The 19,418-nt window shown below is 43.2% G+C and overlaps 1 protein-coding gene across 2 annotated transcripts in view; it reads left to right on the top strand.

The window, feature by feature from the left end:
- The window catches only part of ccdc191 (coiled-coil domain containing 191), a 50,477-nt gene that overhangs the window by 29,420 nt on the left and 1,639 nt on the right, over window positions 1–19,418 (top strand). The window contains exons 13-15 of one of the 2 annotated variants that reach the window (XM_067992729.1): window positions 947–1,048; window positions 3,895–4,038; window positions 7,896–8,048. In XM_067992729.1, coding sequence (XP_067848830.1) covers window positions 947–1,048; window positions 3,895–4,038; window positions 7,896–8,048 — 399 coding nt within the window. The remainder of the gene's footprint in view (window positions 1–946; window positions 1,049–3,894; window positions 4,039–7,895; window positions 8,049–19,418) is intronic. The other variant, XM_067992730.1, reaches the window with a different exon arrangement.

The raw sequence follows: 19,418 nt of genomic DNA, 5'->3' as shown, positions 1-19,418 counted from the left end.
CACCATTGACCAGAAACTTAACTGGACCAGCCAAATGAATACTGTTTCTACAAGAACAGGTCAGAGTATTCTACGGCAAGTGACTCACCTCCTGATTCCCCAAAGACTTTCCACCATCTACAAGGCACAAGTCAGGAGTGTGATAAAATACTCTCCACTTGCCTAGATGAGTGTAGTTCTAACAACACTCAAGAAGCTCGACACCATCCAGGACAAAGCAGCCCGCTTGATTGGCACCCCATCCACCACCCTAAACATTCACTCCCTTCACCACCAGCGCACCGTGGCTGCAGTGTGTACCATCTACATGATGCACTGCAGCAACTCGCCAAGGCTTCTTCGACAGCACCTCCCAAACCCGAAACCCTATCACCTAGAAGGACAAGGGCAGCAGGTGCATGGGAACACCATCACCTGCACGTTCCGCTCCAAGACACACACCATCCTGACTTGGAAATATATCACCATTCCTTCATCGTCGCTGGGTCAAAATCCTGGTACTCCCTACTTAACGGCACTGTGGGAGAACCTTCACCACACGGACTGCAGCAGTTCAAGAAGGCGGCTCACCTTCACCTTCTCAAGTGCAATTAGGGTTGGGCAATAAATGCTGGCCTTGCCATCGATGCCCATATCCCATGAAGGATTTTAAAAATCCCAAACCAGCATGAAAATAAACATCTCATAAATATTTAAAACAATCAGACCTCTAAACTTTTACCCTCACTCTGTTCTGTGAAGAGAATCCTGCTTTCTGCAGATCCTCATATTTTCTGTCAAAGGAACTTTGTCATGAAACGGTGCAAGTTACAACAGAAACGAGATCCAATTGCTGGGATCTCAGAATAGCAATTCAATATTTGAGAAATAGTGAATTTAAGCATGAGAAAGTATAAATTAATTGTGTGGCCTTACAGAATGTTTTATTTTTCTTGGTTGCTTTAAGGCTCACTTGAGAGCAGAAGAGGAAGAGCGGCAGAAGCAGCAGGAAGCTGAGAAACGGGCATCTCTAGAAAAGAAGCGGGAGGAGAGAAGATTGCAAAGACAGGTCTGAATTTATAAAGAACGTTAATAAAGCCTGCCACTCAACCAACACGCAGAGTGCTGAAATTAATTTTTTAGTGTTTTTTTATACCTTCTCCTGAAAAGTAAATACTTCTTTAAATTCAGTTTTATTTAGATATAAATGAAAAGTCTCAAATTAAATGAAAAATGTTTGCTTTTTATTTATCTTCTGCGTTCAATTCGTGCACATTAAAGGACTGGAAACAGCATTTTACTTCAGTATAAGTTGTGTGTTTTACTTTTCATCTGTGTCCTACAACCTTCTGTGATCTCTGCGCTCCTCCAATTCTTGCCTCTTGCACATCTCCGATTTTAATCGCTCCACGTTTGGCGGCCGTGCCTTCAGTTGCCTAGGCCCTAAGCTCTGGAATTCCCTCCTTAAATCTCTTTGCCTCTCTACCTCTTCTCCTTTAAGACACTCCTTAAAACCTATCTCTTTGATCAAGCTTTTGGTCATCTGTCCTAATATCTTCTTATGTGGTTCGGTATCAAATTTTGTTTGATAACACTCCTGTGAAGTGCCTTGGGACATTTTACTACGTTAAAGGCGCTATATAAATATAAGTTGTTGCTGTTGTTTGTAGGTAGGACTAAATAGTTCTTAGGAAATAAAGTGCTGCTGCAAATTGACTTTTGAAATAGTGTTTAAAAGTTATCAGAGTATTAACATCAATAGGAAATCATATTTTGTGTAGTTAATTTTCTAATTCTCACAATCTTCAAAATTTCTGTTGGAAAACCTAGCTGCATTTTTCTGATAATAAAAATCAAAACAAAATAAGTTAACCTAAATAAAGTTAAAATAGATTATTTTGCAGTTCAGTTTCTTGTACACTGAGAAAAGATGAAACTACACAAAATGATGCCCTGTGTATGAAATAGGTATTAAGTCAAAATGGAAATCAATTATCATATGAGTCATTGTTAAATTGTTATGCTACAGATACAGGCCACGGACTAGTACCTGTCACAGGAGACTGGCAAACTTGAGTTATGTTGCCTGGCTTTGTGCTCATTCCATTCACTGGCCAGGAGAGCTGACAAAACTGTTTGATCTCTGCTAGCACTATAAAGATTCAAAATTTAGCTTAAGTTGTTTCTGGCAGTCCAGTGGATTGCCAAATAACTTTTTAAACCTGGTTCCATACTAGGCTGCAATTAAACTGAATCTAGTATGAAGCACAAGCAGTGTGAGACCACCTCCTGGCTTTATTGCAGTATTCGGTCAGATAGTTAACTGAACACCTTAATAATAGCACTGAAACTGCTCAGTATCTATTCAAAAGTATTAGTATAACTGGCCCATTAAAATCCCTTGATTAACTCTCAAATTATGTAATATAGTAGCTAAACATGAATTTTCTATACCAAGTAAAACACAATATTTTAAATTTAAAACTATAGACCTGGAGTTTCCACTGGGATGCAATCGGCAAATTCAGCCCGACACTGCACTAGTTTTGTCAAGGTGCAGTTACGCCCAAGTTTCCGCGCAAACCCATAAGCCCGAAAGTAAAATCTCCCATGAATCAGCGCAATCAAGTAGCATAACCAAACATAATCGGTTTGTGACTAAAACAGGGCCGTGAGGTGCTAGGATGGGGTAGTATAAAAGGTATGAGGGAAAAGAAATCCCCTTCAGAGTGAGCCTGGACACCACATGTGAGCAATACTTTTCTCTCTGTTTAAACTAAGCGATATTTCTGCATAGGCAGGGCAGACCTGTGGCTTCAATTAACTCATTTAATGCTCTGGTCTTCAACTTTTTAAACTAATTGATATTCCTACAGCAGTGGGGAAGACCTGTGGCTTCAATCGACTGCTGGTCAGGTGATTAACACTGGATTAATGTGATCACAGATTCCTGTGCACAAACCCCAAACGAGCGCAATTGGCGGAAACTCGCTTTTCCGACCTGGGGGCGTGGCCAACTTTGTGATCGGGGACTGGTTCGGACAAAGGGACTGTTGAAATAGCATAAAAGATCGCAGCTACTTGAGCATAAAGTAATGATGGGCGCAACTCACTTACTTAAAATTCTTTTGTGCAATTTGATTTGATTCCACCCAGATTAAGCTGTTATCTGCAGCTGAAATCATGCAGAAAGTCCAGATCTTAGCACATCGTAATTTTCAATATCTTTAAAACCCAAAAAGACAAGATTTCACTTATTGAAATACTACATTTGAAATCATCATTTTCCTAGATTTTTTTAAATGGAATTGAGATTCTATAGTTGCAATGGTTTGCCTCTGCCACTGGGCCGTGCTGTTTGCCCCTATTTACTGACAACCAGGGAGGAGGAAAGATTAAAAGATAATGGGGACGGGAGTAAAAAGAGTTTAATTTGTACTAGAAAGTACTTATTCTTGTTTCAAGTTTTATGAGAGATCTTGTATAAATATTAATTAATTTTCATTGTTTGGTAAAATCTTCAAAAAGTAACATAAAATTCAAACATTGCTTTGATAAAAATCATGATGTGGAGATGCCGGTGATGGACTGGGGTTGACAATTGTAAACAATTTTACAGCACCAAGTTATATTCCAACAATTTTATTTGAAATGCACAAGCTTTCGGAGGCTTCCTCCTTCCTCAGGTGAATGTTGTGGAAATTTTCCACAACATTTACCTGAGGAAGGAGGAAGCCTCCGAAAGCTTGTGCATTTCAAATAAAATTGTTGTACTATAACTTGGTGCTGTAAAATTGTTTACAATTGATAAAAATCGACATTAACTACAACAGTGTATAAGCCCAGTTAAAACAACAGAAGTTTTACAAATGCACAATGCTGTGAGTATACCTGATTTTCCCAATGTAATTACAGAGAGAAGTTGAGAAACAGCTGAGGTTGGAAAAAGAGCGACAATTCCAATTTGCTGCAGAAAAACACTATCGGAATTTTCTTTTACAAAAGCGGGGCCTAGAACCCTGGAAGAAACTTGTAGAAATCTCCAAGCAAAACATAAAGGTAACTCCCATTAGATTTTAACAATCAAAGGCAAGACACAAGGGAGACATTCAAGTGCTGGAGGGAGCAGTCACGAGGCTGATCCCTGGTATTGGAGATCTAAGATGTGAGGAAGCACAGGAGAGACTCAAAGTCTTCAGCCAGGAAAGGAGGTGTCGAAGAGGTGACCTTAATACAGGATGGTAAATGGTATGTAAAGATTAAATCCGGAATAATATTTTAAATTAAATTATGGGAGTAGGACAAGGGGACATAGGTTCAAACTAGTAAATGGGAATTTTAGGACTGATATCGAAGTTCTTCTTTACATAGAGAGTGACCAACATTTGGCACAGAATTCCAGACGTAGTGGAGGTGAAAACCCTGGAATAATTTAACAAAAAACAGGGGGTAGGGTACTTTCAGATAGATGGATTTATATGGGCCAAATGGTCTTCCACGTCCATAATTATTGTGATTGGATTTGTGTGAAATATGAACAACTTTCTGTTTTAATATCATTTAGTTGTACCGCACAACAGTGCAACACTACTTGTAAGATGTTTAGGTTTATAAATCAGCTCTCACTATCGCATACACAGGATTCCTAGTACTTACGATATTAGGATTGTGAAAATAAAATTGGGATGGGGAAGGAGAGAAAATACTGCTCGCCTAAATAGCAGGCTGGAACTTGGGCATATATTTTACTTTTGACCACTTCAGCCTTTCAAAGCTGTTAACACAGGAATCTACTTCTTGGTCTGCTTGACTCCATGATGTTTGTGAAAATTAACGTGGATGAATATTGAATTGTTCTCTTTTGAAGTTAGATACTGCTCCGAAAGCTGTCCTGTTTAAGTATCGATACCTTAGCAGATTTCTGAAACACTTTTAGTACTGTGAATTGTTACATTAGATTGTTACAACAGCTGATATTCTGGCACAATTAATAATGTTGCCTAAAAGTCATTATAGTAACGGTGAGTAATTTTAGTAAACTGAGACTAATTGTAGAGCATTTTAACTAATATTAAAGGGCCCGATATTAGGAGGGAGGCAGCTTGGCAGCGGGGGGTCGACTGGGCGCATGGGTAACGCGCCCAGTGAAATCGGGGTGCTCCGCATGCGATCGCAGCCTAATTGAAGGTACTTACGCGTGCTTCCGGGTTTCCCGTTCCAGACCTGCGCAGCGGGCGCACTGCACACCTGCATCACAGGCTGTCAGCAGGAGGAGCCCTATTTAAAGTGGCAGTCCTCCAATGCGCCTCCTGCAGCAAAGAATCAAATTGGCAGTATGGAGAAGCCCAGAGGCAAGGCTGCTCCAAGGTTCTTTGACTCCTCACTACAGGTGCTGCTCGATGGGGTCAGGAGGAGGAGGGAAATGTTTTTCCCAGCAGACGGGAGGAAGTGGCCTGCCTCTGCCACCAAGAAGGTCTGGCTCAAGGTGGCAGAGAAGGTGAGCAGCAGCAGTAACATCTCCTGAACCTGGGTCAAGTGCAGGAAGCGCTTTAATGACCTAACCAGGTTTTCCACATCACCTCCACCACCACACAACTCCTTCTGCACTGCCACCACAACGCTCTCGCATCACTCTTCACATCCACTCAACCATCATCCTCACCTTGCCTGCACTTACTCACTGCCCCAGTTCCCATTTGAACACTAACACACAACCCAATCCTCATACAATCTCATGGCTATGTCTCACACGCACCCTCCCATGCATCTCCCTCATGGTCACCCCCACCCACATCAATGCATGCAGCGGGTCACTATGCAACCATCACTCAATCGCACCTCTCTGTATTTTGCCTTGATAGGAGACGAGATGCCAGAAGGCCCAGGAGAGGGGTGATGGCGAAAGGGGACATGGAAGTGGGGACGCCACTCAAAGCGCTCCCACGTCTCACCCATTGCCCCCCCTCTCAACCAGTACCCGCAATGCTGCCTCCTCTCCAGGTGGCCGAGTCTGCCCCTGCACAGGTACAGGTGGAGCGATCTTTGGAGGGGCCCTCACGGGCACCGAAACCCAGAGGGCGTCCATGCAAAGCATCTCATCGGTCAGGGCACAGACAAGAGCAACCTGCCACTACCTCTGCTGAAGCCACAGGCGTAGCACCACGTAGGGGTTCCCGTAAACATATGGCTAAGGTTTGTGAGCACAAAAAGGATGCACAAGGGTGTATGACAGAATGTCATGTTTTTCATGTAGTTTTGTCAAGCACATTAAAATTTGTTATCACCACTACTGTCACGTCTTTGCAAATCTTGTCTGGTTTGTGTAATAATTCCCTTCCTGAGGATGACCATGAAGATCCACACCTGATGCCACCCACTGTGTCACTGCAGAGTGGGTGTAGGTGTATTTGCAGGGCTCTTTTGTGCAGACGACTGAGAGACACCGGCGATGTCCCTGGTGACACCCTGGAAGGATCCGTAGGAGAAGTTGTTGAGGGCAGTGGTAACTTTGACAGTGACAGATAAGAAGATGGTGCTTGGGCCAGCCAAGAGCAGCTCGGCATGAAGGAGGCTGCAGACGTCCACGACTACATTTTGAGTGACTCTGAGCCTCCGTGTGCACTGCTCCTCAGAGAGGTCCAGGAAGCTGAGCCTCGGTCTGTAGACCCTGTGGCAAGGGTAGTGCCTTCTGCGACGCATCTCTCTCTGCGGTTGCCTTCCCTCCTGCTGTGCAGGTGGATATGTCAGTGTTGTGGAGCTCCATGTGTCAGTGGTGGACGGCGTGGCCGGCAAGGCTGGTGATGCTGTTCGTCCTCCGAGGAGGTCATGACTGCAGCTATGGCGGCCCCCATCCGGAAGATGTACATTTGAGGTGGTCCGCAAGGTAGGTACATGTGTCTGCACACCGGGGTAAGTGTGCAAGTTGGTGAATTTTATTGTTAGGAGGAGGATGGTAGAGGCCAAATTTTGTCCAAAGTGTCAGAGTGGCCTCCTGCAATGAGTGAAGGTCTCCCCCAACAACCTGTCAAATGGACCTTTGCAGCTCCCACAGGCTTGTGGCTGCAACACGTCTGTTTCAACTGGGAGTGTTTCTCCCAGTACGGGAAACACGCTCAGTTTAGATGAAAATCCCACCCCTCCTAAAATATCGTCCCAATCAGGTCTGCAAACGACCTGAACTATCAAATTAATTGATTTAAGTGGGATCCCGCCGGCTTTAATTGCCAGTGGGAGTCCCGCATGCAGGGGCTGCGCACGCATCTAAGCACGTCATTGGGGAACCTGGAAGTGGGCGGGTGGAGCCGGGCTCCGGACCCGCCCTGGGAATCCCGAATTTTCGGAGCCCCCCCGCTACGAACACACCCGCTCGGCCATCCTAAAATCGACCCCAAAGGAGTAGTTTGCCTTGCTTTTTAAAATGTAAATTTAATGGACTCTGATCCCTCAGGAGGGTACTGTCTTAATTATTTTTACTTTATCAGTGTTGTTAACACACCTTGCTCCAAGCCAGTGGACATATTACATCTTCCCCTCTACTCCATGCTGCCCACTAGCAAAATGTGATCCAGAATATGTAAACGTAGATCTCTCAAGCCACTCACATTGAAAATGGCAGTCGTAGCATTATCTTCCTTTTTCCAGATTGTTAGCAGTAGAATCTAAGTTATTTATCCTATCACTCTACTATTGGATAAAGGAGATAGTACATATATGCTTTTCCACCTTACACCTTTCTCTGGTAGTTTATTAGTCTGTTTGAAGTGCATAGAAATGTTGCAGCAACCTAAAGTGCTGCTTATATACTGGGTATCATTGAACACTTAATGCTTCCCTCTGGATTGGGGTCTGAGCAGGACCTGTAAACAGAATTCGTACTGCCATTATTCATAGAACACTATGTTTTTATGACCGTATAGTTAGCAGAAGATTACCACAGCTCTTCAGTCCTGCACGTATGCCTGTGTACCTGGCATCAGATTGTAACAGAGTCACTGGCTGAAAAGATGTTCAAAGCTGAAAAAGTACACCACGGGATTCTTCTTAGAAGGTGTTTCAATAATTGGCTAAAGGTGGGTATATCCTGCAACAACTCTTTAACAGGTATATTTGATATATGGTCTGTTTTTCTAAGTAGTAGGTTAACATTCTCAAGTGACATTTAAATTTTAATATGCAAATGTTTTTCAGGACATCAATAAATCTTCAGTAAGTTTTAAACAAATAATGTTGACTTTGTAGAGCTATAAAAAATTAATTTAATATAAGGTTTAAAGATTCTGTATTGAAATATCTGAATAAAATGGCACCTAGTTAGTGGAAGATTGAATCTTGGACATAAAATGAGGACCACAGAAAGCATAAATGAATTGGAAAAAAAGAACGTTAAACCTTCATGTTCCTAAGAATGTGTCAAAACAGGCAAGGCAATTACTTGTATATGATTTTCAGGTTAGCTATCTACAATTTTTAGGTTTTAAAATCCTGAATAACTTCAGAAATTTGTCACATATGCTTAGCAAGGCTCAGCAACATTAATAATTAAGGCTCTGATTAACAAAGTAAACCTAGATTAAGAGATAGGAAACAAAAAAAACAGAAAATACTGGAAACACTCAGATTATTCAACATATGTGGAGAGAACAGACATTGTTGTTTCAGGTGTGGACTCTTCACCTGAAATGTCAACTTGTCTATTCTCTCCACAGATGCTGACTGATGTATGAGTGTTTCCAACATCTTCTGGTTTTGATTCAGATTTGCAGCAGCTGCAATTTTTTTGCCTTTTGTCTAGATCCAGGAGATTTTAACCTAGAAATTATTGTTGGCGATAACACTGGGCAAATACTTAACATGTCATATGACAGTCCTAGGCTCCACGATTTTAGCAGAGGTATTAACACAGATGGTAGTTAGCCCATTGGTTAAGATAGCAGGTAGACATAATGCAGAATTGTATACTCCTGAGTTACAAGCTGGAATTTAAGGAATTCCCAGAACTCCTGTTAGACCACTTTTCTTTCAGTTATAACATCTAGCATCCTGATTGAAATCCTTGCAATACTTAAATCTGTGCCAGTATATTTGCATGCTTTTTCAGAATCCCTATTCTTCTGCCATTAGCTCAATGTTAAATGGCTCTATATAGAAATAGGCCATTTGGCCCAAACAGTCCATGTCAGCATTTACCCTCCACATTAGAGAATAGCCCTAATCACATTTACAGCTCTGTTAAATGGACACTGATTTAAAGCAATCCCCTTTGACTGGACAACTTCTGATCAGCAACTCACCCCAGTGCACAGATTGTCACTTCATCAGTACTTTGTCCCATGCTGACAAAATATTTCATACCATTTATTTAATCGGGAACTTGCAGTTGACTGACATGACTGCTGGTCAAGATGGGTCCCACAATCCTCAAAAATAATTCCGCAGCACTGAGGCACATAGACATTGAAGAACCAGAAACCAGCAACAGATTAAAAGCAGCTGACAAACTACAGTACATCCTGGGAGAACTCTCTCCACTCTCCAGAATTCTCTGAGCAGCATGAGGCGACAGCAGAGATCAGGTAATCTGAAAGGGGAGTGGAAGGTGACCGATGCAGAGAAGCCAAATTAAAAGGAGAGCATCCAAAAAAAGTGAAATTAAAAGCGTGGCACCTGAGAGGGGTTTATTTAGGATGGAGACTAAAAATGTGTATTTGCTGTGGGATGTTTACTCACAAGAGGGCTAGGTACGATAGATGGGGAAGAGATGTAAAAACTGTCTGTTGATTAAAAGCTTTCGCGATGCAGAGAAACTCGTGGATAGCACGTTTAGCGAGTTGGTCACACCGCAGGTAAAGGGTATACAGGCAGGAAGTGAATGGGTGACCACCAGGAAGAGTAAGAGATGCAGGCAGGTAGTGCAGGGGTCCCCTGTGGCCATCCCCCTCTCAAACAGATATGCCACTTTGGATGCTGTTGGGGGGGATGACTTATCAGGGGAAGGCAGCAGCAGCCAACTTCCTGGCACCACGGGTAGCTCTGCTGCACAGGCTGGGAGGAAAAAGAGTGGCAGAGCTATAGTGATAGGGGACTAAATTGTAAGGGGAATAGACAGGCGTTTCTGCGGCCGCAACCGAGACTCCAGGATGGTGTGTTGCCTCCCTGGTGCAAGGATCAAGGATGTCTCGGAGCGGCGACAGAACATTTTGGAGGGGGAGGGCGAACAGCCAGCTGTCGTGGTGCACATAGGCACCAACGATATAGGTAAAAAAGGGGATGAGGTCCTAAAAGCAGAATATAGGGAGTTAGGAGGTAAATTAAAAAATAGGACCTCAAAGGTAGTAATCTCAGGATTGCTGCCAGTGCCACGTGCTAGTCAGAGTAGAAATAGGAGGATATTTCAAATGAATACGTGGCTAGAGGAATGGTGCAAGGGGGAGGGATTCAAATTCCTGGGACACTGGAAACGGTTCTGGGGGAGGTGGGACCAGTACAAACCGGATGGTCTGCACCTGGGCAGGGCCGGGACTGCTGTCCTAGGAGGAGTGTTTGCTAGTGCTGTTGGGGAGGGTTTAAACTAAAGTGGCAGGGGGTTGGGAACCTGAGCAGGGAGAGAGAGGAAAGCGTAACAGGAAGGGACAGAAGGTATGGAGTAATAGGTAAAGTGTTAAAAAAGGAAAAAGCAGGAACTAAGCGTCACAAAACAGATTTGAAAGTTCTTTATCTGAATGCACGTAGCATTCGTAATAAAATGGACGGGTTAACGGCACAAATAACTACGTATGGGTATGATCTTGTGGCCATTACAGAAACATGGCTGCAGGGTGACGACGACTGGGAATTAAATATGCCAGGGTATTTAACAATCAGGAAGGACAGGCAGGAAGGAAGGGGAGGTGGGGTGGCTATGTTAATAAAGGAAGGAATCACTGTAATACAGAGAAATGATATTGGGACAAAGCATCAAGATAATGAAACAGTTTGGGTGGAGATAAGGAATAATAAGGGAAAAAAAACATTAGTGGGCGTAGTATATAGGCCTCCTAATAGTTGCAACTCTGCTGGAAGAAGTATTAATCAGGAGATAGTCGGGGCATGTAATAAGGGAACAGCCATAATTATGGGGGATTTTAATTATCATATTAACTGGACAAATCAAATTGGGCAGAGCAGCCTTGAGGACGAGTTCATTGAGTGCATCAGGGATGGATTTCTTGAGCAGTATGTAACTGATCCTACAAGGGGGCAGGCAACCTTGGACCTGGTCCTGTGTAATGAGTCAGGATTAATTAATAATGTCCTAGTTAAGGATCCCCTTGGAACGAGCGACCACAACATGGTTGAATTCCATATCCAATTAGAGGGTGAGAAGGTTGATTCTCAAACAAGCGTACTGAGCTTGAATAAAGGAGACTATGATGGTATGAGAGCGGAATTGATTAAAGTGGACTGGGAAAATAGATTAAAGGGTAAGACGGTACATGAGCAGTGGTGTTCATTTAGGGAGTTATTTTACAACTTTCAAAATAAATATATTCCACTGAGGAAAAAAGGGTGTAAAAGAAATGACAGCCATCCGTGGCTAAGTAAAGAAATCAAGGATAGTATCCGACTAAAAACAAGGACATATAAGGTAGCCAAACTTAGAGGGAGGATAGAAGATTGGGAATTCTTCAAAAGACAGCAAAAAGTAACTAAAGGATTGATTAAGAAAGGGAAGTTAGATTATGAAAAGAAATTAGCAAAAAATATAAAAACAGATAGCAAGAGTTTCTATAGTTATATAAAAAGAAAAAGGGTGGCTAAGGCAAACATAGGTCCCTTAGAGGATGAGACCGGGAAATTAATGGTGGGAAACATGGAGATGGCAAAAATGCTGAACAAATATTTTGTTTCAGTCTTTACGGTAGAGGACACTAAGAATATCCCAACACTGGACAAACAGGGGACTCTCGGGGGGGAGGAGCTAAATACGATTAAAATCACTCAGGAGATGGTACTCAGTAAAATAATGGGACTCAAGGCGGATAAATCCCCTGGACCTGATGGCTTCCATCCTAGGGTCTTGAGGGAAGTGGCAGTAGGGATTGTGGATGCTTTGGTGATAGTTTTCCAAAATTCCCTGGACTCAGGAGAGGTCCCGGCAGATTGGAAAACTGCTAATGTAACACCGTTATTTAAAAAGGATAGTAGGCAGAAGGCTGGAAATTATAGGCCAGTTAGCTTAACATCTGTGGTGGGTAAAATTTTGGAGTCTATTATTAAGGAGACAGTAACGGAACATTTAGATAAGCATAATTTAATAGGACAAAGTCAGCATGGCTTTATGAAGGGGAAGTCATGTCTGACAAATTTGCTTGAGTTCTTCGAGGATATAACGTATAGGGTGGATAAAGGGGAACCAGTGGACATAGTGTATTTAGACTTCCAGAAGGCATTCGACAAGGTGCCACATAAAAGATTATTACTTAAGATAAAAAATCACGGGATTGGGGGTAATATTCTGGCATGGGTGGAGGATTGGTTATCGAACAGGAAGCAGAGAGTTGGGATAAATGGTTCATTTTCGGACTGGCAACCAGTAACCAGTGGTGTTCCACAGGGGTCGGTGCTGGGTCCCCAACTCTTTACAATCTATATTAACGATTTGGAGGAGGGGACCGAGTGCAACATATCAAAATTTGCAGATGATACAAAGATGGGAGGGAAAGTAGAGAGTGAGGAGGACATAAAAAACCTGCAAGGGGATATAGACAGGCTGGGTGAGTGGGCGGAGATTTGGCAGATGCAATATAATATTGGAAAATGTGAGGTTATGCACTTTGGCAGGAAAAATCAGAGAGCAAGTTATTTTCTTAATGGCGAGAGACTGGAAAGTACTGCAGTACAAAGGGATCTGGGGGTCCTAGTGCAAGAAAATCAAAAAGTTGGTATGCAGGTGCAGCAGGTGATCAAGAAAGCCAACGGAATGTTGGCTTTTATTGCTAGGGGGATAGAATATAAAAACAAGGAGGTATTGCTGCAGTTATATAAGGTATTGGTGAGACCGCACCTGGAATACTGCATACAGTTTTGGTCTCCATACTTAAGAAAAGACATACTTGCTCTCGAGGCAGTACAAAGAAGGTTCACTCGGTTAATCCCGGGGATGAGGGGGCGGACATATGAGGAGAGGTTGAGTAGATTGGGACTCTACTCATTGGAGTTCAGAAGAATGAGAGGCGATCTTATTGAAACATATAAGATTGTGAAGGGTCTTGATCGGGTGGATGCAGTAAGGATGTTCCCAAAGATGGGTGAAACTAGAACTAGGGGGCATAATCTTAGAATAAGGGGCTGCTCTTTCAAAACTGAGATGAGGAGAAACTTCTTCACTCAGAGGGTGGTCGGTCTGTGGAATTTGCTGCCCCAGGAAGCTGTGGAAGCTACATCATTAGATAAATTTAAAACAGAAATAGACAGTTTCCTAGAAGTAAAGGGAATTAGGGGTTATGGGGAGCGGGCAGGAAATTGGACATGAAGCTGAGTTCGGATCGGTCAATGCCCTGTGGGTGGCGGAGAGGGCCCAGGGGCTATGTGGCCGGGTCCTGCTCCGACTTCTTGTGTTCTTTAGATTTGTGGTTGGGATCAGATCAGCCATGATCTTATTGAATGGCGGAGCAGGCTCGAGGGGCCGATTGGCCTACTCCTGCTCCAATTTCTTATGTTCTTATGTTCTTAAAGAAAGGGTTACATACTTAAGAGAGGAGGAGACAGGAACTCACAGAGCCAGACAGAGCAAAGGAATGATTAAGGGTGAGGGGATGATACTAAACTTAGTAAATGCATCATCATAGGCCAGTAAAATGGACAGGCTAGCACCAGACCTTGAGTGAGTCATTGGTGATAGGAAGCAAAAGAGACAAGTGCTGAGATAAACGAAGAAACTGAGGAGAGTGGATAGATTAAGGCTAGAAAAAGCAGCACGGATAAGGAAGCCTGTGAAGCTACTTAGGAAATTACAATAACAGACAGATACCAGTTCCTGTCCAATAACGTAGAAGGAAACAAAGTCACCAGAAAAAAATAAGGTCACAGAAGAGGTAGCTAGAAACCAAAAAAATGCAAGTTGAAAGGAGCACGGAGATTCTAGTTATAGGGGCTCTTTTGAAAATGGATAGCCATATCTACCATAAGGACAATAACTATAGTATGGTTATCTTGAGCTAAAGTAGTGCACATAAAAGAAAGGTGAGAAGGTTTACTGAAGGGGGCAGGAAGAAGCCAGTGAGGTAATCCACATAATGGTAAATAACACAAGCGGAAATAAGATAGGGGGTCTTATGTCACATGTGCAAGTATTGCCTCCAAACTCAGAAGATGCAAATAACGTCATTTGGTATAGTTCTGCTGTTCCGCACCCATGAGGATGGCCTCAACCGGGATCTTGGGTTCATGTCCCGCTACATGTAACCCCACCTGACGTAGAGTCATCCAGACTCAAGTCGTAGTTGGCTTGTTCTCCATACACAGATGCGGCTGGACCTGGTGCGGTTTCCAGCAAAAAAAGTTATCTGTTTTCAATAAAAACCCCCAGCATCTGCTACATTTGACCCCTGGTGACCCCACCTCAGTATTCTTGGATGTAAGGTTTCCCTGACTAACTTGTTTGAACACTCCTTTGATTGTTATGATTATCTGTCTGCCGAGGTGTGATGAAGGGCAGTTAGAAAGATTATCTGTAATCAGCAGGCATTGTTCTCTGACTATATATGCTGTGCCTTTATGCAAATCCTCCTCACTTCACCTGACGAAGGAGCAAAGCTCCGAAAGCTTGTGATTTCAAATAAAGCTGTTGGACTATAACCTGGTGTTGTGCGACTCCTTACATTGGTAAAATAAAGTTCACCAGGAAAATTAATGGAAGATAGAAATTAGTGGCTGGTAATCTGGTGTGAAAATAAATGTTACTTTAAGTAACTAGGAACTTTTTTGGGAGAAAAAGGGCTGGTACTGATGTTCAAAGGAGTGATGATTCAGAGTAAAATTTGGGAATCCATAATAAATTGGCTGATGAAATGAACAGATGTCATGTCAGGGTGGGGGAGATGCCCAGTGTGTGCCCCAGGGATCTAACTTGGGGCCCTACTATTTCTAATTTGCATTATTGACTTGGATTCAGAAACTCAATGCAAATTGGTCACATTTGTAGAGGATATCTAGGAGACTGCTCTGGAATTACAATGAGTTGAACAAAACATGGATGTGGACAGAAAAATAGCAAATAAAAATTTAATACAGACAAATGTATGGTACTGTAAATGGGAAGAAAAAATGACTCAGAAGCAAGAGTGCTACAAATGAGCCAAGTCTAACATCTTAAAGGTAGGATAGTAAATAGTATGAAAAAGTTGATTCAGAAAATTACTTCAAACTAAACTAAGAGTAGAGAATGGACACAGGATCAAACTAGTAAAAGGCAAATTCTTCTCAGAGTAAACAACACCTGGAATGAATTTCCAGGTAGGGTTAGGTAATGTAGGTAAAAACCCTGGAGTTATTGAAGAAGAAATTAGATGTTGGGATGGGGGAATTGTAGAGTCTTTGTGGAAGGATAAGTTATGACCCAAATGGCCTTTGTCTTCATAGTATCAAAGTAGGTACAGCACAGGAGGAGGCCATTCAGGCCATCGTGCCTGTGCCGGCTCTTTGAAAGGGCTATCCAATTAGTCCCATTCCCCTGCTCTTCCCCCGTAGCCCTGTAAATTTTTTCCCTTCAAGTATTTATCTAATTCCCTTTTGAAAGTTACTATTGAATCAACTTCCACGACTCTTTCAGGCAGTGCATTCCAAACCATTACAACTCTCTGCGTAAAAAAATGTTTCCTCATGTTGCCTCTAGCTCTTTTGCTGATAACCATAAATGTGTTTTCCTCTAGTTACCTACCCGTCTGCCACTGGAAACAGTTTCTTCTTGTTTACTCTGTCAAAACCGTTCAAAATCATGAACACCTGTATCAAATCTCCCCTTAACCTTCTCGGTTCTAAGGAGAACAACCCCAGCTTCTCCACATAACTGAAATCCCTCAACCCTGGTACCATTCTAGTAAATCTCTTATCGTAGAATCATAGAAGACTACAGCACGGAAGGAGGCCATTCGGCCCACCGAGTCCGCACCGGCTCTATGCATGAGCAATCCAGCTAGTCCCACTCTATCCCCGTGGCCCTGCACATTTTTTTGTTTCAAGTACTTATCCAATTCCCTTTTGAAGGCCATGATTGAATCTGCCTCCACCACTCCCTCAGGCAGTGCATTCCAGATCCTAACCACTCACTGTGTGAAAAAGTTTTTCCTCATATCACCTTTGGTACTTTTGCCAATCACCTTAAATCTATGCCCTCCGGTTCTTGACCCTTCTACCAATGGGAACGGTTTCTCTCTATCCACTCTGTCTAGACCCTTCGTGATTTTGAACACCTCTATCAAATCTCCTCTCAACCTTCTCTGTTCCAAGGAGAACAGTCCCAGCTTCTCCAGTCTGTCCACATAATTTAAGTCCCTCATCCCTGGAATCATTGCATCTCCTCAATTTTCCTACCGAAATGCATCACCTCGCATTTTTCCGCGTTAAACTTCATCTGCCACGTGTCCACCTATGCCACCAGCCTGTCTATATCCTCTTGAAGTCTATCACTATCCTCCTCACTGTTCACTACCCTTCCAAGTTTTGTGTTATCTGCAGATTTTGAAATTGTACCCTGTACTCCCAAGTCCAAGTCATTAATATATTTCAAGAAAAGCAGTGGTCCCAGCACCGACCTCTGGGGAACACCACTGCACACCTCCCTCCAGTCTGAAAAACAACCGCTCACCACTACTCTCTGTTTCCAGTCATTTAGCCAATTCTGTATCCATGTTGCTATTGTCCTCGTTATTCCATGGACCGCAACCTTAATAGCAAGCCTACCATGTGGCACTTTATCAAATGCTTTTTGAAAATCCATATACACCACATCAACTGCATTGCCCTCATCTACCCTCTCTGTTACCTCATCAAAAAACTCTATCAAGTTGGTTAAACACTATTTGCCTTTAACAAATCCATGTTGGCTTTCCCTAATCCACACTTGTCCAAGTGACTATTAATTCTGTCCCGGATTATCGTTTCCAAATGTTTCCTCACCACTGAGGTTAAATTGATTGGCCTATAGTTGCTGGGTTTATCTTTACACCCATTGTTGAAGAAGGGTGTAACATTTGCAATTCTCCAGTCCTTTGGCACCACCCCAGTATCTAAGGATGTCTGGAAGATAATGGCCAGTACCTCTGCACTTTCCCCCCTTACTTTCCTCAGCATCCCAGGGTGCAGAAGAGTACTTAAAATACTTATCTATTTTAAGTACTCTTCTGCACCCTCTCTAAGGCCTTGACATTCTTCCTAAAGTGTGGTGCCCAGAATTGAACACAATACTTCAGCTGAGGCCTAACCAGTGTTTTATAAACATTTAGCATAACTTCTTTGCTTTTCTACTGGATGCCTCTATTAATAAAGCCCAGGATCCATATGCTTTTTTAACAGCCTTCTCAACTTGTCCTGCCACCTTCAAATATTTGTGGATGTGCACCCCCAGGTCCCCCTGTTCCTGCAGAAGTCCTAATACTGACCCCTGGGGTACACCATTGCACACTTCCCTCCATTCTCTGCTTTCTGTCCCCAAGTTAATTTTGTATCCACGCTGCCACTGTCCCTTGTCTTTTTTACTTTCCATCACAAGATAAATAATCAAAAGTAATTGCTGCAGACATGCGAACCCGAGAGGTTGAAAATCCGAGTAACGTTACACAGGATCAATCATTTGTGGTGCTTCTGAGCAATCGCTTGAAAAGGGGGTGTAAATAGAATCATGGAAAAGATTATAGCACGGAAGGGGACCATTCGGCCCATCAAGTCTGTGCCGGCTCTATGCAAGAGCAATCCAGTTAGTCCCACTCCCCCGTATCCCTGCAATTTTTTTTCCTTTCAAGTACTTACCCAGTTCCCTTTTGAAAGCTACCATTGAATCTGCCTCCACCACCCCCTCGGGCAGTGCATTCCAGATCCTAACCACTTGCTGTGTAAAAAAAGTTTTTCTTCATGTCACCTTCGGTTCTTTTGCCAATCACTTTAAATCTATGTCCTCTGGTTCTTGACCCCTCTGCTAATGGGAACAGTTTCTCTATCTAGATCCTTCATGATTTTAAATTCCTCTATCAAATCTCCTCTCAACCCTCTCTGTTCCGAGGAGAACAAACCCAGCTTCTCCAGTCTATCCAGGTAATTAAAGTCCTTCATCCCTGGAATCATTCTAGTAAATCTCTTCTGCACTCTCTCTAAGGCCTTCACATCTTTCCTAAAGTGCAGTGCCCAGAACTGGACATAATACTCCGGTTGTGGCCAAACCAGTGTTTTATAAAAGTTCATCATGACTTCCATACTTTTGTACTCTATGCCTCTATGTATAAAGCCCAGGAACCGGGCTTTATACAAAGGCATAGTTTAATACCACTTTCTCAACCTGCCCTGCCACCTTCAACGATTGTGTACATATTGTGCTCCAGAACTAGCTGCGCCTCTAGCCAAGCTGTTCCAGTACAGCTACAACACTGGCATCTACCCAACAATGTGGAAAATTGCCCAGGTATGTCCTGTCCACAAAAAGCAGGACAAATCCAATCCGGCCCATTACCGCCCCATCAGTCTACTCTCAATCATCAGCAAAGTGATGGAAGGTGTCGTCGACAGTGCTATCAAGCGGCACTTACTCACCAATAACCTGCTCACCGATGCTCAGTTTGGGTTCGGCCAGGACCACTCGGCTCCAGACCTCATTACAGCCCTGGTCCAAACATGGACAAAAGAGCTGAATTCCAGAGGTGAGGTGAGAGTGACTGCCCTTGACATCAAGGCAGCATTTGACCGAGTGTGGCACCTCCCAAACCCGCAACCTCTACCACCTGGAAGGACAAGAGCAGCAGGTACATGGGAACAACACCACCTGCACGTTCCCCTCCAAGTCACACACCATCCCGACTTGGAAATATATCGCCGTTCCTTCATTGTCGCTGGGTCAAAATCCTGGAACTCCCTTCCTAACAGCACTGTGGGAGAACCGTCACCACACGGACTGCAGCGGTTCAAGAAGGTGGCCCACCACCACCTTCTCAAGGGCAATTAGGGATGGGCAATAAATGCCGGCCTCGCCAGCGACGCCCACATCCCGTGAACGAATAAAAAAAAATACCCCTCATATCTCTGTTCCTGTACCCCTTTTAGAATTGTGCCTCATTCTTCCTACCAAAATGTATCACCTCGCATTTTTCTGCATTAAATTTCATCTGCCAGCCTGTCTATCTCCTGTCTATCACTGTCCTCCTCACTGTTCACTGCTCTTCCAAGTTTTCTGTCAATATTGGCATGCTGCTAGCCTG

The sequence above is a fragment of the Heptranchias perlo genome, chromosome 11 (assembly GCF_035084215.1).
Source record: "Heptranchias perlo isolate sHepPer1 chromosome 11, sHepPer1.hap1, whole genome shotgun sequence".
Taxonomy (NCBI): Eukaryota; Metazoa; Chordata; class Chondrichthyes; order Hexanchiformes; family Hexanchidae; genus Heptranchias; species Heptranchias perlo.
The sequence above is the reverse complement of the archived record's forward strand: the minus strand, read 5'-3'. Positions and strand labels throughout refer to the sequence as shown.